Source organism: Stylophora pistillata, chromosome 4 (assembly GCF_964205215.1).
Source record: "Stylophora pistillata chromosome 4, jaStyPist1.2, whole genome shotgun sequence".
NCBI lineage: Eukaryota > Metazoa > Cnidaria > Anthozoa > Scleractinia > Pocilloporidae > Stylophora > Stylophora pistillata.
This window is the reverse complement of record NC_142522.1, coordinates 14121258-14145773: the sequence shown is the minus strand read 5'-3', so window position 1 is coordinate 14145773 and position 24516 is coordinate 14121258. Positions and strand designations below refer to the sequence as shown.

General features: G+C 40.0%; 1 protein-coding gene across 1 annotated transcript in view; it reads left to right on the top strand.

Annotated features, from left to right (window-relative positions):
* LOC148732552 (polycystin family receptor for egg jelly-like) overlaps positions 1 to 24327 on the top strand; it is a 28188-nt gene extending 3861 nt beyond the window's left edge. Inside the window, exons 2-24 of the mRNA XM_088757857.1 lie at positions 2246 to 2389; positions 2811 to 3065; positions 3507 to 3794; positions 4331 to 4627; positions 5427 to 5723; positions 6999 to 7295; positions 11491 to 11787; positions 11998 to 12294; positions 12635 to 12934; positions 13035 to 13334; positions 13609 to 13743; positions 13851 to 14297; positions 14738 to 15032; positions 15588 to 16182; positions 16632 to 16829; positions 17066 to 17191; positions 17357 to 17647; positions 18017 to 18256; positions 18663 to 19364; positions 19493 to 19729; positions 19828 to 21198; positions 21841 to 22006; positions 22579 to 24327. Coding sequence (XP_088613983.1) covers positions 2246 to 2389; positions 2811 to 3065; positions 3507 to 3794; positions 4331 to 4627; positions 5427 to 5723; positions 6999 to 7295; positions 11491 to 11787; positions 11998 to 12294; positions 12635 to 12934; positions 13035 to 13334; positions 13609 to 13743; positions 13851 to 14297; positions 14738 to 15032; positions 15588 to 16182; positions 16632 to 16829; positions 17066 to 17191; positions 17357 to 17647; positions 18017 to 18256; positions 18663 to 19364; positions 19493 to 19729; positions 19828 to 21198; positions 21841 to 22006; positions 22579 to 24152 — 9149 coding nt within the window. The 3' untranslated portion in view covers positions 24153 to 24327. The remainder of the gene's footprint in view (positions 1 to 2245; positions 2390 to 2810; positions 3066 to 3506; positions 3795 to 4330; positions 4628 to 5426; positions 5724 to 6998; positions 7296 to 11490; positions 11788 to 11997; positions 12295 to 12634; positions 12935 to 13034; positions 13335 to 13608; positions 13744 to 13850; positions 14298 to 14737; positions 15033 to 15587; positions 16183 to 16631; positions 16830 to 17065; positions 17192 to 17356; positions 17648 to 18016; positions 18257 to 18662; positions 19365 to 19492; positions 19730 to 19827; positions 21199 to 21840; positions 22007 to 22578) is intronic.
* The last annotated feature ends 189 nt before the right edge of the window (positions 24328 to 24516 follow it).

Genomic DNA, 24516 nt, shown 5'->3' with positions numbered 1-24516 from the left:
GCGAAGTTTGCAATTGGCAGAGAGTGAATATTTGTTAATAAAGGGTTCAAAATCAAAATTCAAGAAAGACCCGCGACTTGAATAGCGTAAGCAGCGTCATGCGACCTTCAGTCAAACGATGCCTCGACACCTTAGTTTCCATAGAACCAGTGCGTACTCACCACTTGCTTATGCAGGAGCCCGTAAATGCTGATTAATGCTCAGCCCATGATTCACACCATCCACAACCGTTAAAACTCGAAAAATCTGTCGCTAAATTATAGTCCCCTGAAAAAAAAAATCCTCGCGAAATTTAAACTCGAAAAATTTAAACCAACAGCGGAAAATTCAAATTACAGATGCTGAAATGATCAACAAGCAATAAAAAAAACATATACAGGATACGTATAGACAAATACAAAAACATTTAGGTGGTCTTACTGGTACGTTCTATTTTGTATCTTCCGTTGTGAAGTGACGTTAATTTGCGGTGATTTCGCATATGGAGTAGAGAATGAAGCTATCATCTTCATCTGAATCCTGGCTAGAATTTTATCAATTCCTCAGAATACCTTTTGTGCAGTCGTCAAAAGTGAAGACATTTTGAAAAATGAAATGAAGTTGAGAACGCGTGAATCACGAAATTTGATGCCCCTTTTTCATTTGATGAAAACGTCACCAGAAATCGGGGACATTTCGAGCCCGTTACGAAATGTCAGCGATATATCGTATTACAGACAATTCAATATGGCGGCGGTGGAAGTGAAGTGAACACGTAACTTTCTATTTTCGTAAAACCCCACGAGAGAAAGGCCTGGTACCTTTCTATCCCAGAAAGCCAAAGGAAACGTCAAAACAGGGAAAATGGAAAATGGCGGCCAAATTTTGCAGTTACTGGGACTTGTATCTTTCGTGTTCTTCCTTCCTAAATTTGGGGTATTTAAAAATGGCGTATTTGGCTTTTGAGCTCTGTGAAAATATGAAGAATTTCCCAGCTCGAGGAAAATTCGTGGGCCAACATATTTGACCGTTTACGAGCGATTTAGTTAGCAAACTTCTGCAGAATGCATGTCGAACTAAGCTGTTGCGAATCTTCACAAGGTTGTTCCCACGACAAAAGAATTGTAACACCTAGTCGAAGAAGATTTTAAGAGTTTGTATGGGAAAATGGAGTCAGAATTATGAGTTTACTCTTATACCTTGGGAAAAGGTAGGCTTGACTTGAGGATTTCTTTTTCGTAGCGATGGAAACTTAAACCGATGCAGGCTGAATTTCCAAGTACGCAGCGAAAGAATATCTCATTCTTACAAAGCTATTTTGAAAAAAACAATCTTTTCCCATACATTTTCTTATACTGTTTCGGCGCCATTTTGCTTGTAACACGAGAACCACCTCCGCCATGTTGTCAAATTTTTGGCAATGACATTATTGCTGTCAGACAACTAGTGAATATACTCAGTAAAAGAACACGTCAAAACATATAATAAGTTATTTCTGTTCCATACGTTGCGAAAATGTCGTCAATTTTTTCCCTCTTCTGAAAAAAACTCACGCAGGTGTACTAAGCTAACCTGTCAAACAAGTGTTTTTACTGTACAAAATAACCAACTGTCCATATAACCGCATAATATCGCGCGTTATTTGTACTTTACTTCGAGCAGTTGGTAATGATTATGCCTATTCGTATTTTATTTGACTGTATTATATCTACCACAGTAGGAAAATAACAGAGCCACTCTCGACTGACCAAGAAAAAATAAAAAATAAATCAAACACTGTTAACTTCAATCCTGTAAGTGATAGATAATAGTACATAGGTGCGGTTAGTTATGGAGTTTCTCCTCGAGCATTCAATTCGATAGCTCACGAGTGAGCGCAGTGAACGAGTAAGCTTTCGAGTTTTCATTACCAAAGCCACTGAGTACGTAACTGCGGTTTTTTTTTTTCGTGCTTTGATTCCCTTCCTCTTTTAGGAAATTTTGAACGTCACTGTCTGAAAGCGATACGAATGTTTTAGCGTTTTAGCAGAAAATTTCTGCCAACGACCTTGAATTGAGAATGGTGAAGGCTCTGCCATTCGTTCAAAAGCATGACAGGGTGGCGCAAAAGGCGGGCAACGTGTCAGAAGCTGATTGGCGGTATCAAACACACGTGAAAAATTATCGTATGTTTTTAAATGTGTTGTTACGGCTTTTCCCAAGGCTGGAAATCCTTTTACTACACCGCGGTTTATATGATAAATAACTTTTATTATATGCATCCTAGGTAGCTGTGATTCAAAAAGCGTGCCTTACAGAATTGAATGTGGATGGCATAACATCACAGAAGAGCAGTGTCTGGCACGGGACTGTTGTTATGATAATAGTGCAGTTCATAGCAGAATCAAATGCTTTCTCAAGCCTCATCTTGGTGAGTGCACATTATGCGCAACCTGATAATTATCTTTCAAAACGTGTTCAGTCCGACTGAATACTTTAAATACGCTTTTACTCAAATATTTCACCTGTTTTCTTTTGAGGCGGTCCCTCGATTGCAACATTTTGAAACAAGGTAGAAGTTAACGGAAGGTTTGCAAACCTCCCTATCTAGTAACTAAGGGTCTTTGGCAGACTCGGGCTTGAAAGCATGGGACTGCGGTTGCTGTTTATGAGAATAAAACATTTCAGTGGACATTCCTTTTTAAGTCGTGTGCCACTTCTGCATTATTTTTTGAGAGCTAGTCGCAGTCTAGAACTTCTGAAGTGGTCAGAGTCAGTGTCATTTATATTTACCTTGGGAGGATTATTTACTGATAGTCTCAAAATTTTTCATATCCTTTCCCTCTTACAAGTGTTTCATGAAAGAATAGGCTGCTTCTATGTGGAGAATAGTCGGATACTGAAACACCAGGAACCTCCGTTGGAAACTGTCGGGAGCTGTGGCTCTTTAGCATGGTCTCATGGTCTTAAATATTTTGCTGTGCGTAATGGTAGTGCATGCCTTGCTGAAAAGTATCTGCACTCTCTGTTACCTCAACCTATTTCTACGAGAGGATGTCGTGGAGGTCGTGGAGGACAGAGCGTGTCTGATGTTTATCGTTTCACCGGTAAGAAAGCCCTTGTTCCTTAAATTATGCAAATAAACCTCTGCGCATATTCATTATGATATGTAGAATTTATTTTCATCAGATATTCAACTTCTCCACTTACTCAATTGTCCACCCATTCATCCACACGTTCATTCATCTGTTCCCTCGCCCACCAATCAACTCTCAATCGCTGTTAGTTGTTTAATCTCTTTCATTCACGTTTTCTTGTGTGTTTGTTTTAATGTGATAAAACATACAAAATATTATCGGGATCAAAGAAATCATTGGCTTCATTAGTTGCATGTCATTTTCACCTTAAGACATTTTTTGATTAAATTCAATTCCTATCAGATATGTCTTCCAGGATACCAAAAGATCTACGCACGAAAAAAAATAAGAATGGAAAGAAAAAAAGCTTACGGTTTTCTAAAATTTAACATGTTTTCCTGTTTGCTTCAGTATTTGTTTCCAGACCAACTGGACTCAGAGCAAGTAACGTAACTCAAAGAAGTGTCCGTGTGGATTGGAATCCAGTCCCAGAAAACTTTATCGTCGGTTACAGAGTTCTTGTTCAAAATATCCCTCTTAATGACACCCTTCCTTGGAACAGGATCTCTGCTCTTGTCGAAGGTCTCTCTAGCAACACTAGGTACATCATAAGTGTAGCACCAGTTCATGGCTTATCGGATGGAGAGAATCCTGCAGAAAATTCAGCAAGTATCATCATAACCACTAAGCGAGAGCCAGGTACCGAATAACATTTACAGTAAGTCTCACACTGAGTCAAAAAAAAAATTCTTCATAAAAAAAGGTGAACGAAAGAAACATCATATCATTGACATTACATAAATTTTTTAGTTATATGGAGGCAGAGAAAAACGATTTGCTTATGAGATTTCCGAGGATCCTGTATTTGTACTAATTAAAAGAATATCACTTCTTCGCTTAAACCATGAATTGTGACTTTGCATAATGGTTTTACTCAAAAGAAGCCAGACTACGTTGTCTTGCTATTGTGCACTTCATAGCGTAATGCAAACTAAACGTTCACTGAAAAACTTATATTCCTTTGCTCTGTATTTTTTTTTTTGAGTTATTCATAACCTTTGCCTCGTGTTGAGTCTACAACCTTTGAGCCTAGTAGGGGTCATCAAGGGTGAGTCAGACCTCGTTTGTAACTCTAATTATCAATTGAGTAAGGTTTCATCTCTCCTTACAAATCAAAATACTGGAAAGGATTCTTGAAGAAGAAAGTTTGTCTAAACCTACTGTGCTTCTTTCAGCTCCATCTCGAGCTCCTGAGATCGTAATCGCACAGCCGGCAAGCTCAACCAGTCTGTCAGTAAAATGGAGTCACCTTCTGGAGGAACATTCTCGAGGACTACCCATTGGTTATGTTATCAGTTACTTCCCAGCTTATTCAGAGGAAGATATTAATTTTGTGAATGTAAATTTCACGTGGAATAATACCATACTTTCAAACCTAACTGCTTACACCATGTATGTTATTAATGTGTCAGCAGTGAGCCCTGGAGGGAAAGGACCTGCAAACACAGCTAGGGCCCGAACAAAAGCAGAAGGTAACATATACGTCGAAAAAGAATAACTCTTTCTAATACCTTGGTTGCAAGCAGCTAGTTGTTCTAATCATATTTTCCAATCCAATGACTTGTAAAGAGCAGGAAAATTTCCCACCCTACTCGAACTGGGTACAAATCAGCTGAATTTGGGTAAGAAATCAAGACGCCTTCAGGCCATGCCAGACCATTAGCAGCTTATTTCCTAGGCCAAAATATCCCGTCCAAAAAGATCAAGCGCGCAGTGTAATCTATTCCATTCCGTGCAAAGATGGCGACAAACACTACATTGGGGACCAAACGGAAATTCAGTACTCTTTCTAAAGTACACAAACAGCGGTCGAACAAAAAACACCCTAAGAAATCCGCAATCGTCAAACATTGTTTACAATCTGGTCATGCTATCTCTTAGGAATCGTCTACAATATTACGTACCAGCACAAGTCTGCGAAGTTAACCAGCTGACGCAAATTGTGATTTTAAAATCATGAATTTCAACTACTCAACAAATACAGCAGCGTTGACCAACCTGGCTGTTTATACCACGTACTTCAAAAATGTGCAAGCGCTATTCTCTGGAGGAATAGGACCGGCGAACACAGCGGAAGCTCGAACAGGCACAATATTTCTTTCATCCATAATTTGTCTTTACCAAACTTTGCCATTTAGAATTATGACAAATCTTTCGGTAAATTGGGTCTTCCAACACTTTTATCAATATGAGAGTTTATATTTGTTGTTTGCGACCATTTTTATAAGATTCCAATTATCTTTCTAATCTTATTATTTCATTTTCGTTTAGCTCCATCCGAAGCCCCTGAGTTGGTAGTCGCACACAATTCTAGTTCTACGAGTCTGGTAGTAAAGTGGAGAAACTTGCAAGAGAAATACTTCCAAGGACAACGCACTGGTTACAATATCGTTTACTACCAAGCTGATGCAGAGAGTGAACGCAGTGTTTTGAATGTGAACTACACGACCAATTTCACAACACTGACCAACCTGACTGTCTATACCATGTATGTCATTAATGTGTCAGCAGTGAGCTCTGGAGGAACAGGACCTGCAAACACAGCAGAGGCACGTACAGATGCAACAGGTGTGTGCATGTGTTTTTTGACAGTATTACTTAGCTCTAAAAAAACTCCTGGAGCTGGCTGAGACCATTTTAAGTTTTGTTTGCCTGAGCCATGCACGTTAGGTAGAGAAAGAACAAAATTAAGAATTCACCCGTAGGTCATTATCACACTCTACCTACGAAAGGAACATTTACAAGGAAAACCTATTGGTTACAATATTATTTACCACGCAGTTGATCTAGAATAAGCTAAGAATGTTGCGAGAGTAAACCACACGACAAGCACGACGACACTTAGCACTCTGACTATTCATACAATTGTTAAGTAAATAATGTGTCAGCGGTGAGCAGTGAAGGAACGGGACGTACCAATAACAGAAAACGCTCGAACAAATGCCGATGGTGGTGTAGTTGTACTTTGGTATCAATGACCAAAATATACTTTTTCCTTCAGGTAGAAAGACAGGCCTACCTTGATTATTTGAAGTCGCGAACATGGATACGTCCTTTTGCTTCTATCGCTTGTTTTTATTTTTCTGATTCTGTGTACCACTTTCGAGAATTTTTCGTGCTGAGTTTCATCGAGTAAGGTTACATTCGGTAGGCTGGTAGGCACTGTGTCGTAATTCGGAATGTCGACAGAGATGGTCGCTATTAAATTATTATCATGATTGCGGTCAGTTCTCTGATTTACCACATGGAATATGGAGTCTTAAGTCAAAGCTCAGCTAGAAAAAAGTTACAATGCTATTTTCAAAGGGTAATTACGCCATGAATCTGGTGACATGTGAGAAATATCATTGAATTGAATTGAATTGAATTGAATTGAATCTTTATTAAGTCATAAGATAAATAATCACATATCCTATGTTACAACATTAAAAGAAGGTATATATATAAATTACAGAGAAAATCAAGATAAAAATTATAAGACTAGATTATGTTTAAAAATTAAGCGATTAACGAACGTGTTTTTGAACCTATCAGTGTTTATTTTAGGAAGGTGACTTGTCTCTTTCCTCAGATTGTACTTGGTTGATTTCTTTTTTGGCATTATAGCTCTTAAAGGGTGTATTGTATTATTAAAAACATTCTTGAAGATACGTGTGTCCTGTTGAACTAACAATTCATAAACATTAATGTGGTCGGATGTATACTTGCGCTTATAACATCGATCTAAGAAACATTGGATTGTTGTTAATTCGGAATTTACAGCGCCAAATATTATAACTGTGCATGTATATTCTTAATGTCTAAAAGACCCCACTTGTCATCTAAATACTTCTTTTTTCCTAGCCCCATTCCGTGCTCCTGACTTAGTAACCGTCTCTAACTCTAGTTCCACAAGTCTGGTAGTAAAATGGAGTCACCTGCAAGAGAAACATTTTCAGGGTGAACCCATTGGTTACCAAATCGTTTACTATCCAGCTGATGCCAAGGGTGAACGTAAAGCTGTGAGTATAAACTACACAAGAAATACCACGACATTGATTAACCTGACTGTTTATACCACGTATACCATTAATGTGTCAGCGGTGAGCTCTGGAGGAATAGGACCTGGAAGAATAAAACACGGACGAACAGGCGCCGAAGGTAGGTGTGAAATCTCTGTGGGATAAGTGGAGTAGACTGATCCCATTTTGATTGCTTTGATTCAAGTGCGTGGCTGAGCAGCGAAGAACTTTTTTAATATTTCTATCCATGTAATTTATTTTTTTAGATTAATCTAAAAATTTGTCTGTGGGGGAAATTTTAAATGCAACGACTGTGAAACTCACTTGTGAAGATGTTTGCGATCAAGTTGAATTACAATTCTTTTAAATCTCCCTTTTAGCTCCTCCACGAGCCCCACATGGGACAGAATGGGTGGACATAATGAATTATTCATAACCAATTTTTAAGGCGACCTCGCTTAGAAGAGCCCTTAATAAGAGAAGAATGGGCCAAAACTGGCCAACTGGGCTTCGTAAAACTCAATTTTCTGAGTATTGGAAGTTTTTGCTTCCAAATCAACGCACGTGTTTTTGAAGATTAAAGATGTATCTACAATTTTCACCTAAAATGAACGATTTTTACGAAGTAGAAGTGTTATCCTTTTGAACTTGAAAAAACACCAAATTCGGGCATTTTTAGTATGGAAGTCATTTTCCAGAGCGATTTTCTGAAAACCCTTACTAGCCTTGAACAATTAACGCGCGGAAAATAATAGATTAATCTTTACTCTCACAGAATCCGTTTTAAGTTTGAAAATTGGCCGATGGGAACCTTTATCCATTTCAGTTTGAAAAGTTGTAGTCGAAATTGCGTTCAAAAATGGCGCTTTTTTAGCGAGCTAGCCATTGTCTTTAGCCCAGCCATGAATAACAATACATCTGTCAGACTAAACAATGTAATTTGTAAGCGAAACTCATTCGCTTACAAAATTATTCACAGCTGCCGCGAATTTTAAAACTGCTATGTGCATTGGCTGTCAAACCTTCATTTAAACTTAGTCATGATGGCGTAAGTCGACTAGCAATCTGTGTGCGATCGGTAGCTGTTTTCAGAGCTTACTCAATCCTCGATAGCCCGGCAATCTGTATGCGATCGGGAGTTATTTTCAGAGCTCACTGAATCCCCGATCGCTCAGCAATTTGTATACGATCGGGAGCTCTTTTCAGAGCTCGCTGAACCTCCGATCGCTGAGCAAACTGTATGCAATCGGGAGCTCTTTTCAGAGCTCTTTGAAACCCCGATCCATCAGATGTTAATGCCGCCCTACGTTGACGTTGTTAATCAAACGTTCGATTTACAAATAAATAGCGAAGGTATTTGGAGATTGAGGGAAGTATCCGGAAGGCCTAAGACAGTTTGAGCTGTCACAGATAAAAGTATCACAACTTGGATACCGACTCGGGAATAAATACCGATAAATAATGATCGGCTTGTGTTTTAAAATAGCGCATTTGTTCCTATACTCTACTTCGTTCGTTTCTTTTCCTTCTGTCGATTCGAAAAAAACTTGTGTTAGAGTGATTCAAAGACTTCATTTCGTCCTTAATTTATGATACAAGTAGTTTTTCGATGAGACAGTCGAATCCTAAGGGAGAAATAATAGAAACACCCGCTGTTGATCAAACTGTCGTAGGCTTGATATGAAGCGAAATGTTTGTTGACTAAGTTGTAGCAAGAGATGAAAGTGTTATGGCTTCTGGTAAAAATCAAACGCAATTGACTTTTAAAAATACAACGCTTGAAATAGCCAGCTTGAAAGACGCGCACTTTAAGCGTGATATCAGAAACAATGGATGAAACAATAAGTTACGAGGCCTTTGTTTCTTAGCTCCACCTTGACAAGTCATTTAGCTAAGGCAGTAATCCCTTAGGAGGAAAGCGCACGTGATCTTCGACCAATGAGAGCCTCCCTGTTTACGCTTCGCCGCATATTTTACGAATCTATAACATTTTCGCCACTGCAAGTAAATGTCGCGAGAACAATAGGCATTCTGCCCAATGAGACCTGATAACAACCTTGAACCGTAGTTCAACGACGCTAGTAATAAAATGGAGTCACCTTCAAGACAAATATTTTCGAGGACAACCCATCGGCTATGATATTATATATTACCCAGTCAACTTAGAGACTGATATAAATTTTCTGAGAGTGAACCATGCAACGAATAACGAAAAACTGACCAGCCTGACTCCCTTGACCATGTACGTTATTTACGTGTCAGCGGTAAGGTCTGGTGGGCTAGGACCTGCAAACATAACAAAGGCTCAAACAAAGGCGGGTGGTACGCAAGTCTCGAAATTGCTTTAAACGTATGATTATCAAATAATCATGTTTCAAATTATTTTCTTTGTCATACGGTCTGTATGTAACTTATCTTTTTTAGTCTTATATAGGTTGAGGGCATCTACCATCGACTTGCATTTTTAGATTACTTTGTGAAAACTGGGGTCTTTTTTCTCTTTTAGCTCCTTTTCGAGCTCCTGCATTGGTAATCGCTCGCAACGCCAGTTCCACAAATTTGGTAATAAAATGGAGCCACCTGCCAGAAGAGGATTTCCAAGGAGAACCCATCGGTTACCTAATTACTCATCATTCAAATGATTTGGAGAGTGACCTGAAGTCTATGTTTGTAAACTATACGACAAATACTACAACACTGACCAACCTGACTGTTTATACCATGTACATTATAAACGTATCCGCGATGAGTTCTGGGGGAACAGGACCGGCAAAAACAGTGAAGACCAAAACAAACGCAGAAGGTAAGGAGTTTTTGCAAATGGCTTTAGATTTGAGAGTTTGTGGCTTAAATTCTTCTTCTAGAAGAAAGCAAAGTGTTTTGGGTCGCCTGTCTCAAAATGAACTCTATCTGGAAACCAAGGCTAGTTTCTCGCTCTAAGGAAAGAGGATAGCTATGATTAGTAGAGATTAGAGTGGATTTTAAAAAGGTTCTTTTCAGCGAATGTACTACGTACGGGCGTTGTTTGACAATTTCATACCTCTCGGGAACCCTTAAGGCGATCTCCTCCTTTTTCAAATGATTTCCTTGTTTCGGCCAACGTGATATATCTTCAGATACAATGAATATATGAAGTTCATATACTTTGAACTGCGGTATTAGATACGTATGATGCACGATCCTCGCAGTAGATAGCGCTATTTATGCAATAGCGAAAATCAGACCTGAAAAAAATATCAGGCCTGTACGGGATTCGAACCACTGACCTCTGCGATACTAGTGCAGCGCTCTACCAATTGAGCTAACAAGCCAACTGGGAGCAGGCCGTTAAGTTATTCGTAATAAACCCGTGAAAGTGGTAAATCAGATACAATGAATATATGAAGTTCATATATTTTGAACTGCGGTATTAGATACGTATGATGCACGATCCTCGCAGATGATAGCGCTATTTATGCAATAGCGAAAATCAGACCTGAAAAAAAATATCAGGCCTGTACGGGATTCGAACCACTGACCTCTGCGATACTAGTGCAGCGCTCTACCAACTGAGCTAACAAGCCAACTGGGAGCAGGCCGTTAAGTTGATTCGTAAACAATAAGGATCGTCCATCATACGTATCTAATACCGCAGTTCAATATATATGAACTTCATATATTCATTGTATCTGATTTACCACTTTCACGGGTTTATTACGAATCAACTTAACGGCCTGCTCCCAGTTGCCTTGTTAGCTCAATTGGTAGAGCGCTGCACTAGTATCGCAGAGGTTAGTGGTTCGAATCCCGTACAGGCCTGATATTATTTTCAGGTCTGATTTTCGCTATTGCATAAATAGCGCTATCTACTGCGAGGATCGTGCATCATACGTATCTATTACCGCAGATCAAAATATATGAACTTCATATATTCATTGTATCTGATTTACCACTTTCACGGGTTTATTACGAATCAACTTAACGGCCTGCTCCCAGTTGGCTTGTTAGCTCAATTGGTAGAGCGCTGCACTAGTATCGCAGAGGTCAGTGGTTCGAATCCCGTACAGGCCTGATATTATTTTCAGGTCTGATTTTCGCTATTGCATAAATAGCGCTATCTACTGCGAGGATCGTGCATCATACGCGATATATCTTGTTAAAAACATGCTAACATACGCAACATTTTATGTCAATCAGAGGATATTTACCTATGTGTATATATCCATGAACGGGAGTGCTGTACATCGCCTAACGATATATCCGTATAGAACATAGATAGCCAGTTAGGATTTGGCTTTTGTAAACATTTTCTAAGGGCTAAAATAAATTTCCAATCTTATTGCTTTTTCGTTTAGCCCCATCCAGAGCTCCTGATATAGTAACTGCACAAAACTCCAGCTCTACAAGTCTAATTGTAAAATGGAGTCACTTGGCGGAAAAGCAATTTCAAGGACAACCCATTGGTTACAATATAGGTTTTTACCCGCTTAATCTGGAGAGTGAGCTTACTGTAGTAAGCTTAAACTGCACAACGAATACACAAACGTTGACCAACCTGACTGTTTACACCATGTATGTCATTAATGTGTCAGCAGTGAGCTCTGGAGGAATAGGACCTGCAAACATGGTAAAGGCCCGAACAGACGCAGAAGGTATTTTAGCGTCGATGATACTTCAATTAGGTGTTTTTTTATTTGAAAAAAAGAATGAGTAAGGGAAAGGTCTGATATCTATAAACATCTAGGGTTTCGAGTTTACTAATATTTAAGATAACTCCGTTTCTAGTCTATAAGAGTGAGAGAATCTACTTTAGACTGTTTAAAGTTTTGAGACCGTGAATTTGAATTTTCAATCTCTCCCAGTCCCCTTTAGAGGTCCTTACCCAGTCATCGCCTACAACTACAGTCCAACAAGTCTGGTAGTAAAATGGCGTCACTTGCTAAAGGAAGATTTTCAAGGAAAACCAATTGGTTACAAAATCACTTACTACCCAATTGATTCAGAGAATGACATTATTTCTCTGAGTGTGAACTACACGACAAATATCACAACACTGACCAACCAGACTGTTTATACCATGTATATCATTAATGTATCAGCGGTGAGCTCTGGAGGAATAGGACCTGCAAACACGGCAAAAGGACGAACAGGCGCAGAAGGTAAGAAGGTTTATATTAAACAATCGTCCAAAGATGATGCAGAGATCAGTGATCGATTGGTAATCGGGAGACTCTCAGTCGGTGCTTTCTTACCATATTTTTTGGTGTCAGCTCCTAATTTACCTTATTTTGTACACTCGCACATAAGACATTACACGTTGGAGAAAGGAAAGAAACTTGTATGTAAATTGCTCCTGAATATAGCTTCGTAGCAATTATCTTTTATTTTTCTACTGCTTCCTCAAGTTTTTTTACATTTCTCAGCCTATTCTCTTTTATTGTCGTGTATGAAAGTGAACTTGAAAGAAGGTCCGCAGCAGTATCTGCTTCTATTTTCCAGTTCCCTCTGTCACACCTAGTCAAGTCTTGGTGACTGCAGAGAGTTCTAAAAGTTTGCATGTTTCCTGGACCGCTGTTCCTCCAGAATACCGCCATGGAAAGATCCACATGCACAAGATTTATGTTAGTCTGGCTACTCAGCCGAATAACTACGTCGCTTCATATTTTGCGTTTAATCCAGTCGAGTACAACATTACTGACCTTCATGTTTACACGCTGTACGTCATTCGTGTTTCGGCGGTGAATGAGGCAGGGGAGGGACCGAAAAGTGAAGCTGTGATAGCAAGAACTCTGGAAAGCGGTGAGTTTAATTTCATATCACAAAGCAAAAAATAGATATATCTGTGCAGATCTAGGAAAATCATTGGTAACATCCACTTGCATTACATCAATTTCTCTAGTGCCCAGTGCACCGCCGAGGAATTTAAGTTTGATTTGTAGCGACTCTTGGTTCATCGTCGTGGAATGGAAACCAGTCCCTGAGGGATATGAGAATGGTGTGATCAAAGGATACAGGCTAGTATACGGTGTAAAAGATTCCGGGAATTCTGTGTCCGTGGCTGATGAATCAATTTATTCCGAGAATACTGCTGTTCTCTCTGGATTGGACTTTGACACTTTGTACTCAATCCGAGTGGCTGCTTTCACAAGTGTTGGTTCTGGAAATTTCTCCTGGTCAATCGAAGTGAGAACAAAAATGTGTAAGTAAAGCTTTATTAAGACCAAAGATCAACTCTCGCTCAATGGTCTAAACTTTCAAAAGCATGGTTGTTTCCAGTCGACTCATATTGATATGCTGAGGGGAGGAGTAGTGATAAAAGCCAGAGGGGTTGGGAGGCTTTCTCATATAAGACAGATGAAGTTAGCGCCCCTTTGTTTATGAATTCATTGATTGACATATTTATCTTATTTAATATATCTATAGTTTTGTTTCCTTCCACCATCCTAATCTTCAGCATTCTTTAATTTTTTTAGTTGACCCATGTAAAGAAGTCTTTTGCTCAAATGGAGGGACATGTATACTGACGTCTGAATCCTACATTAATGCGAGCAAGCCTTGCATCTGCCAAAAACAGTTTGTCGGAAGATTCTGCGATACGTATGTTGCTGGTAAGGACACGCTGTACTAACAACTTCCGATTCTGAATTCAGCATCGCCGAGGTTATTGTTTCTTTAAAGCGCTAGAATCTTAGATTTTTCAATGTTTAATCCTCAGGGCGTTCATGTCGAAGTCCGACTGTAAAACTTCCAAGTTTGTCAGCAAATGTAACTTCCTTCTTGACTGTGCGTCAGGCCAATGAGCTTGTTATTTCTTCAGAAGTCAGTCTTGATTGTGAGCTTTCGTACGAGACAATATTTAACTGGGAAGTGTACGATCTGCATTGGAAATCACGTAAAGAACCGGCTCTTTCAAGATACAGTGGATCTTCGGAATTTCTCATAAAACGAAGCAAGCTACGAGTGGGTATCTACCTGGTGCGGCTGACCGTTATAATGGCGGGAACGCAAGTGTTTGGGTTCAGTGAGGGCTACATCCGGGTAGTTGAAAGTCCATTAGTTGCGCACATAGCTGGAGGAACGAAAGTGGAAAGGGGTTTTAATAAAACTTTGGTGTTCAATGCTTCCTTGTCACGTGACCCCGATGCCTTTCAGCCTCCTCATGGTAAGTTGACCACTTTTCTCTGACCGAGGACTAAGGCTCGACCGAGGCAGTAGCCTTCTTATCCGGTTTAAACTTCACGCTCATAATTAATTCAGCCCCCACAGATGATAGTGCAGAACATTGTTTTGTCAATAAGCAATTTGTAGTCGATGATCGGGCATAAATTTCCTTCTTTTTCTCCGTCGAGTCCTTCTCTCTCGATTCCATTTGCTAGTTTGATGCTGTTTATTCTTTGCCATCAAACGGAATTTTCCAAAGCATTAATCGAAAAGTGAAAGAGAGAGTAACCTAGGGGAGAGCTGTCTCAGGCAACCAAGACTCTACAAACAGACCCATAGACGTCTGCGCACTCTGCGACCAATCCCATCTCATCGAACAAGAGATTTGGTTGAAGATTAATGCGAACTGACTTGACCCTTCTCCGTTACGTTTTGTTTTAGGTCTTCGATTTACATGGGTATGCAGAGATACTTCACAGAAATTTTCTGATGATTTACTTGAAATGCCTGTGGCCCTGCCTAGTCCTTCAGAAGCCAGTTCCGACCGTGGAGGATGTTACGGAACTGGAGCGGGGAAAATAGGCGGTAACGATTCCATTGTTAGGATCGAAAGTGGTTATATGACAGAGAACAGTTCGTATTTCATCACGGTTGTGGTCGACAAGCATCCGAAAAGAGCGTATTTCACACAGGAAGTGATTATTTCTCCAAGTGATCCTCCAGAGGTAGAGATAAGGTACGATGATAGAATACAAAAAAGACAGGAGAGTAACAAAATCTTATTTTTCGATTATTTACGGTGGCCTTGAGATTTTGTATACTTTTACAGAAAAATGAACATTAATATAATATTAGCAATTTACAAATTAGACACGGGAGGGACGGAACTCGTTTTTGACACTGTCTGAGCTGCAGGTACATAAAACTCGAATTGTTGTTGCGTGGAAGAAATCTATTGTTCCTGTGAAAAAGAAATGTCAAAAAATGATCACAACCTTTTAAAAGTGTTCTGCATTTTTTTGACAGGAAATGTTTGCTAGCAATTGTAACGCGTTAGATTTAACGAGTGTAACTGATGCCTTTTCCTGCCCGCAGAAGAGTGTGTTTTATCCCACTCAAATGAAGACTTGAATTGACCGCAAAGACAGAAAAACATGGTGGCCCGAAATCATGGACAGTGTGTTAAAAGCACATACGTATTCCAAAGTTGATTGACGGCGACGATTGCTTTTAGAAAAAGGTTTCAAAATTACAAGGTATTTTTATTCGTTTTTGTTGTTTTGTGTCTTAGGTGTGAAGATAACTGTGACTTTAGAGTGAATCCTTCTCGTCGTTTAGCGCTTGAACTACTTTGTGAGAAGGCTGACTGCGTAAGGGGCCTTTCTTATCATTGGACTCTCTTCGAGGTAGATGCAGCGAATAAGTCTAAATGGATTCAGGTCAGCGATTTACAAGAAAAAATCCGTACACGATTGACCTCACCGAGAATCGTCACAAAACTGGGAGTGCTAAAACCCAATAAGATTTACAAATTCGTGCTGACTGCTAAACGGCGCGAAGGACATCCTGGTTACTCAGAGTACAAGTTCGCCACTTACGGCTCCCTTACTGAGGGAAAATGCGACGTTACTCCTTCGTCTGGAAAAACACTGGAGACCACCTTTACTTTTGCGTGCAGTGGCTGGGAGGATCCAGATGGTCTCTTACAGTATTCGTTCGTTTATTTCACCGATGATGATTTTACTAACGTTGTATACAAAGGAATGAAAAGCAGTAAGAGGACAAAGCTTCTCGCTGGAATAAAGATAAACAACTTTACAATCGACTTTCGTGTACGAGTGGCTGACATGTTCGGAGCCTTTACTGAAGTGAGGACTCCTGTTCAGGTATAAAACGAGAGCATTTAGAAAAGCCTATTTAGAGCCGCTTTAGTCTGAAGAAAGGAAAGCTTGAAGCTTTACTTAGTTTTATCGATGGACGGTGAGAATAGCGTATCGATTTTACGAACATGATGTCTTGCAGTAGTAGTTGAGTTTTACGAGTAAATGCTGACCAATGCTCAGTATCTTTTTGCGAAATATGTGGCCACCATCTTCGTTGGGGAGATTGTGACAGATGCACTTTTTGGGAAAACGCCATGGCGGACACTGCCCCTGCCCATCTCTGAAACAGCGGTGGTGCGGGCTTCGTGCGCGATCCCTTAAAGTACATGATCGAGTAATTTCCAGCCATTCCCATCAAAATACAAACACAATTCATCAAAAACGTGCAATTCTACCCACTTCTTTTGATGATTCTATGATTCTCTTTTGCTTTGCTTCTTATCGAATACCAGGTGCTACAGCTTCAGATAGACGCGGAAAAGCTGGTGGACCGCGCTGTTCGATTGACAACTGGAAACCAGAGTCAGTTAAATAACTTAATTCAGTCAGGGGACGTGTCACAGGCTGTTCAACTGGCCAAAGCGGCCATTGTGGCAGTTGATGTTGATGAAAAAATTCCTCAGGATCAGCTCAAAGAAAAGCGAAAGACAGTGAGTACACAGTCTTTTTGAAGAGACAAACCACACCAAATACTCACTCACTGTTCGGGAGGAGATTTTCTGTTTAGATGAGCAAAAAAAAAATAAATGAAAATTTAGAATCATTATGCAGAATTGTGAAATGCTGATCATGACAAGCCTTTCTTTTTTTATTGTCATTGAATGAATTGAATTGAATGAAAAGCCGTTCTTTATAATAGCGTCATTCATGAAAGTCATTTTTACAGGTGAAATCCAGCATTGTAAAACAATTGTCGGCTGTTCAAGTGGAGACTGTGGAGAGAATACAGCAGACATCAAATGTTATAGCCGAGGCCGTTTCTGTTGTTAACGAAGTTACCGTGGAAGCACAGGTAAATTTTCTGATAACGCTGAAATTGTTGTAAATCTTCCCAGTTTTAGGGAACAGGCTAATGAGCTTTGTAGTCAATCTTTCCCTATAAAGTCCAATTTATGTTTTCTCTTGTATGATACTTTGTGACAACTGAACGAACGCTGATATGATGATAAACTTTCAGATAACAGCGGTAGATGCCCTTCAGTCGATGACTAAAGTTTTGAAGGAAGAGTCTTTGGCAGGGAAAAGTTACGAGGCGCTTTTGGATGGTGCGAGAAGTCTTGCCGCTGGTCTAGGTAGCATGCTCAAGGTGTCTTCTTACGGTGCTAGAGAGTACGATGCACTTCACACTCATCAACTAGATTCGGAAAATTTATACCGCCAACGAAGAAACCTTCGTTCTCTAGACCCTGCTGTCCAACCAAGATCAAAGCGAGACTCTTCAGCCGAGCTGCTACAAGCGAAGAATGAGGTACAGTAGTGTGACGCTTACCATGGTTTGCACTTTATATTTCGGAGCAACGAGGTCCCGCTGGGGTTAAAAAAAGTGGAAAAGTCATCAATCGCTTTTTTCCAGGGTTTAGGGGTTAAGCGATTAAGGCTATCTTGAAGTAATATGCTCGTTCTTTGCAATCAGCTCATAACAAGCATAAGTGGAACTTTGTCCACACACAAGCTCATTCGTTAAGTGAGAGCTACCCCGTAGGTTCAATAACTCCCTAAATTGTAACTACATTCCTTTTTGGGTATTCATGAAAATTAGTCTTGTTAGCCAACCTGGCCTCAGGCATAGGCTAAACTTCGTCTAGCTTCCTCTAAGATTCATTATTTTACTTTGCAGTCAAAAACACGAGCTCTCGACCTTTTAAAGTCGCTGGACAATGTCGGAAGAACGATCTTGTCCCGAACCCTAGTCGGAGAGATGCCAACAGAGCTTTCATCCCATTCCGTGTCTCTGCTCCTTTTCCGTGAGGAACCTAACTTGATTTCAGGGTCTGTTTTGTCCAACCAAGGCAACAGCTTCACGCTTCCTTCTGATTCAAACCTGTTTGGCAATGGTACACGGTTTGTGGATAGCCAGGTATAAAAATGACTTTCCTTTAGCGGGTTTGCTGAATGTCGCAGTCAGTCAGTTTCTTGGCCTGCTTCGCATTTAACGGACTATGAATTAATGTCAAGCACAAACTGGAGTAATGGTCGATTTTGTTTAGGAAAAATCAACGAAAAGCCGGTTCTTTATTATATTCCTTGATTAACATAATAAGCACAATGATTACCTGTACGTTCTTATTTCATTGGAGTATTATAGTAAAAATGAATGCCTATTCAGGCCCTATTTTCCCTAATTCACAACCATTTCCAATTAATTCTAAGCATGAAAGTGTCTGATCTGGTCTCATCTACCAAGAGAAGATCGAAGGAAGTCTACTTTAGGCGGAGAAGATAGATTAGTGTGGCTAAAATTTATAATTGCGTTTGCATTTCAGATTATGAGCACGAGTTTTGTATCTTACTCATGGCACCCTTCGGCAGGAAGACTGACGAGTGGAATTTCCAGCCTTGAGCTGAAGAACAGCTCTGGGTATCATCTGAATATGTCAGAACTTACAACGCCGATGATTATCAAACTGCGTAATGATCACAACTTAATTGGCACTTCCCAATCATACTCCGTTGGTGCTCGTAACACTGTGTTTCACAGGATAAACGTCACCAATTTAGGGATGGCACTGATACTGAAGATTCGTCCTGAAAATAACAAAACAGAATTTTTTGTGACTTTTAAGTTTGGGAAGCGACCCTCTTATAATAACAGTGACATTAACGACACCGTCCCTAACTTCTCATCTTGCGCTCAGCTGTCATCCAGTTACGTGAACTGCTCTAGTGATCCATACAAGGTGTTCGTAAACAGCAAGGTTATTAAAAAGACGGGAATTTACTTCATTGGAATACAAGTCAAGTCAAAGAGTTCTGCTAGGAAGAGGCGGTGCTCAGGGCAAGGACGCTCAAAACGCACGTGTGTGCAATATAAAGAGTCCCCTGCAGCAGACGTAACTAGCACAGGGCAGTCCCCCAATGATCCTCAATTCCGTGGAGGGAATGAAAATTACACCATACAAGTGCTACCAGCTGCCTGTCTCTACTGGAATACTGCAATGTCTAAATGGACAAATGATGGATGTAAGGTTAGTGAGTATTGTTTATCAGCGTTAATGTAATCTAACCGTTCACTTTTGGTAAATCAAGAGCAGACGTAATTTCATATGTGCAATTTAGTGTTGTCTTTATTGACGATGACGTGTATGATTAATAGGTGGCTGAAACAACAACCATGGACATGATTCACTGTCATTGCAACCATTTGACTGCATTTGGAGGTGAAATGTTTGTGGCACCAAACCCCTTCAATTTTGACAAAGTGTTCATTGAATTACAACGCAATCCAGAGACTGGAAACGTTGCTGTCATAATAACAGTGAGCTGTGTGTTCGGAATTTACCTAATATTTATACTATGGGTTCGCAAGGCTGACCAGAAAGATGCTTTAAAGGTAGGTATCAGTTTGATTCCGAAGGAGAAGATGATGACGTTTTTCTACGAATGTTTTCTGTTGATTTTGTCTCCCGTCTACTTTGTCGTTCATTGCAGATCGGCGATAAACCATTTTTGGGATCTTTAGGGCCCTGGTGTTGTCGATACGAGATTGAAATATCCACAGGCATTTGGTTTGATTCTGGTACCAGTGCTAATGTTTATCTAGTGCTTGAGGGCCAGCAGGGATCTAGTCGGCCTTATCATTTAAAGAGTGGTTCGTTCATTCCATTTGCAAGAGGAAGCTTAACGTCTTTCACCCTCTCGATTCCGGATAATGTTGGCCATTTACGGAGAGTGCGCGTGTGGCATGACAACTCTGGTGAAAACCCCTCTTGGTACCTAAATACAATCAAGATTTATGATTCGTCCAGTCAGGAGCTTAAAATTTTTATCTGTCACAAGTGGTTGGCTGTTGAGAAGGCCGATGGATTAATAGATCGCACGTTTGCTGCTGATTCGATTTCTGGTAGGCGAAAAAATTTCTGGGAATACTTGCAGAATAGATTGGCTGAAAAACTCGGTGAAGGGCATCTGTGGTTTTCGGTCGCAACCAGACCACCAAGTAGACACTTCACTCGCGTGCAGCGTTTGTCTTGTTGCACGTCGCTTCTGTTTACCACAATGTTAGCCAGCGCCATGTTTTATCAGTTTCTCCCCGGACAGGTTCAGCAAAAGCGCACGCTTAGTTTGGGACCTTTGGTCTTAAATCTGCGACAATTTATTATTGCATTGGAGAGCATCGTTGTAGTTTTGCCCGTAAACTTCTTAATAGTAGGAATCTTCAGTCATGTGGCAACCACCGAAACACCAGAGCAGCGTCAACAAAGATACAAGATCGCGGGAAGGTTCAGCATCCACAAGGTTACTGAGCAATTTCGGTACGGAAAAGGTCTTAGTATGACCCTACCGTATTTCTTTGTTTACCTCGCCTGGTTCTTGTGTTTCATCTCTTCAGCTGCATCAGCAACTTTTATTATCCTTTATAGTTTACAATGGGGCAAAGAAACAAGCGAAGAATGGCTCATCTCCATCTTCATGTCCTTGTTCGTGGACATATTTGTTTCCGAACCTGTAAGGATTGTCGTTGTGGCTTTATTTTTGTCATTCTTTTATCATTCAGATGCTGGTGAACTTGACCAAACTCCCAGGACAATCGCGCATTTTGATGAAGTTACCTCTGCTGACAGCCAAAAGAAAGATGAAAACGAGAAAAATATTGCCTTACCAGAGCCCCTGAGCAGGAAAGAATTGCGCCGTGCAAGGCTCTATCGAATGCGAGAGCTGCGTATGTACAAGGCTATACAGACGATTGTCTGTTATTCCCTATACCTTTGGATACTGATGATCATGTGTTATGGAGGCCGGAGTCAGTACAGTCATTCTTTGAAATTATCACTGGAACACACATTTGGAGAGGTGAATAAGGTATGTGAAATGCTCCTTTCATTCCAATATTGTGCTGTTCGAAGCATGCTTAAATTTTTTATTACATCCATTTTGAAATGGATTTAGTAAAATTATATCCATTACTGGTGGTCCCTGTAATCTGATTGGCTCTAATTGGTGCGATTTATTCACGAATCGCACCATTTTTTGCTCTAAATCACATCATTTTACGCTTGACTGAGATTTTGACAAATGACGTCAAAGTCTTTCTGTTTTGCATACAAAATAAAATGTAACAGCATTTCTGGTTCCTCTTTTTATTTAAAAACCGGCTCAGTACTGCATTAATTGCCAAGTCCTGTATTTGGGCGATTTCAAAATGGATGTAATAAAGTGATAATTGAACCTCGTGTCGTGCAATTTTGGTCTGAAATCATACTTGTGATTTCAAATCACGCATATGATTTCAGCCCAAATTGCACTCCACTCAGTTCAATTACCATTATTAATTACATGGTGATTACAGTAAAAATTGTATCCCTCCCATTAAGCAGTATTTATTTCCTGACCACTGGGAAGGGTTGCGAGTTTCTAATAACTGATATGTACTCTTGATTACTTTTCCTTTAATTTTCAGTTATCTAAATTTTGATTTTCTTTTACACCGCATTGCCCTCTTAGATCTCGTCTCACGAGACCATGTGGCAGTGGCTAGAAGAAGTTTTATTACAAGGAATTTATCAAGATGTGAAGGACTTGGCATTTTCAAATTCTACGATGTTCACTGGAGACGGTGATGCAGTTCTTGTTGGGATGCCCCGCCTCAGACAGCTAAGGGTGAAAAAAGGTGCGAATACAAACATCTATTCAACAGATATGACAGGCAGGAAACATGAACAAAGATTTGATTTCGTTAGTATCAATGATCAAGCCATTTAGATCAATTTATTTCTATTCAAAGAGAAAGTGAAAAAAATGCAAAACATAAGTGAATGAAAGGGGTAATTTTCTAAAGAAAGTGTGGTGTTGTGTCGGTGGGGGGAGGAGTTATACAAAAAGGATTTGGTTTATCTACTGAGTTGATAATGCATAAATAACTGTATGACTGTATGTATAGATAACTGTATAACTGTATAGAGTTTCTACAGCTGATGTTTCGTGCGTTAGCCCTTCGCCAGAACGAAAGATTCTCACTAAGGGCTAACGCTCGAAACGTAAGACTTTAAAAACTCTTTGCAATTGCCGATTTACATTCTCAACTTAGTTGATAAACCAAATTACCTATCGAACATAGTTCTGACTGAGTTTTACTTTTTTTCAACAGATGGCTGAGTAGCTTTATCAGCCTAAGTTTTATTTTGCAGGTTAAAAATTCTGTGCACCGTTTTAAGTTTCACTCTTCCAACTTTCACCTTTCAGAATCATGTCAAGTCGTCAAGGAAACGAAATTTCTATTCAAATCATGCATTGGGCCATACTCACTAGAGGCTGAAGATAAAACGCAGTTATATCAGCCAAGATGGCGTCCACTTTTGTCACAGAATATCTCAGCTGAGACATTGAACAAGGTCTGCCCCAAGCCCTGGCGTTATTCTACAGCAGAACAAACCAAAAGCCTTCCTTTTTGGGGAAAACTTTATCCTCTTTATAGTCAGGGTGGTTACTTAGCCGAACTGGGCTACGACAGAAATTCTGCCACAAAAGTCATCTCTGATCTTAACAGGTTGAACTGGTTTGACAAGTATACAAGCGCTGTATTGATCGAATTTACAGTTTTCAACTCTCGCGTCAGTCTGTTTAGTGCAGTCCGGATCACAGTGGAGTTCTCACCATCTGGTTATGTGGCTTCTGATCACGTGATTCACCCCCTTCACGTGTACAACACTGGAGCTGGTTATAGTGCTGCTCATCTTGTTTGTCAGATATTGTTTATTTTGTTTATTGTTTACTTCGTCTTTAAAGAAACCAAAGAGATGATTCAACAACCGAAACACTACTTCCGCCGATTTCTGAACTGGATTGAACTAGCTCAAATCTTGACAGCCATTTCCTTTGCAGTCTCTCATATTTTCAAAGGAATAGAGCTTTCTGTAATATCGTCCAAACTCCATGAAAATGTCTTCCAGTTTATAAGCTTTGACAAGGCAGTATTACTCGATGATATGGAGACAGCATTCTTGGCTTTATTAATGTTTTTCAACACTTTGAAGTTGTTGTATTTGTTTAGATTTAATAGTCATGTGAAACGTTTGTCTGAAGTAATGAAGGCGTCTTTCCTGGGACTCGTGAACTGCTCAGTAGGATTTTATGTCTTTGCATTCGCCTTCGCTCATTTCGGATTCATTCAATTTGGAAGGGAGCTAGAGGAGTATTCCTCACTCTTAAGTGCTTTCCAGTCTCTTCTCGGTCAGGTAGTAGTAGGTAATAGGGCTGCACATCTCCAAGATTGTCATGATGTCATTGGTCCTCTTTTCTTCATCGTTTTCAATATGTGTCTGCAAGTGATATGGCTTAACATCTTCATCGCCATTCTTATTCATGAGCATAAAACCGCCATACAGTTCTTCAAGGGAAGATTTAACCTCGGGAAATTTATGATAAGGAAAATCAAGGAGACACTGCACTGCATAAGAGACAGGAAACTATCTCCTAAGAGACTAGGCAACAAAAGGAAGAAAAGGGTGCACTGGGAAGACGAAAACAATGCGGTTGAACTGGATAACAACAACAATGACATCGGTAGCAGCAAAAGACCCGAATGTAAGTCTCAGGATGCTTCTTCAAAAGAGTTAGAAAAGTGCATCACCGTGATGAGTCTAAAGCTCAATGACCTCTATACTGACGAGTTTATTGAAGACATTGAGGACATTGAATTGCTGAACCTCTGGGTAGATGCTTGTGCGCGTGGAAGGAATGTGCCTGAGGAGAGGAGGGCTGGTACCCAATCAGAAGGAGTTGCACAAGCGAGGAAAATGAAGAGTCGAGCTCCTTAACCGGAGAACCAAAGAATGAATAAGCATGTGACAAGAATGTGATATGGTTTGATACACGAAAAGTGTGAAACAGTGAGTTATGTGATGCGTTTAACTGTAATTGACTTTAGGACAACGAGCTATTTGGAACCAGTGTTGTGAAGCACGATCCAAGTAAATGAGATTGCGTGAGAAATGACTGTGTGTTCTTAATCTCTTGACGTAGTATTAGTTTGCACGTTTACGACAGCCCGACATTTTCAGCGCCCTATTGATCATTCCCTTGAGTCATGATCGTTTAAAGCAAATTTGGTTTTCTTTACGCCAGGAGTTCATGTATTTTGTGACTGACATTCGTCGAAAATAATTGCGTGATAAGGTTGTT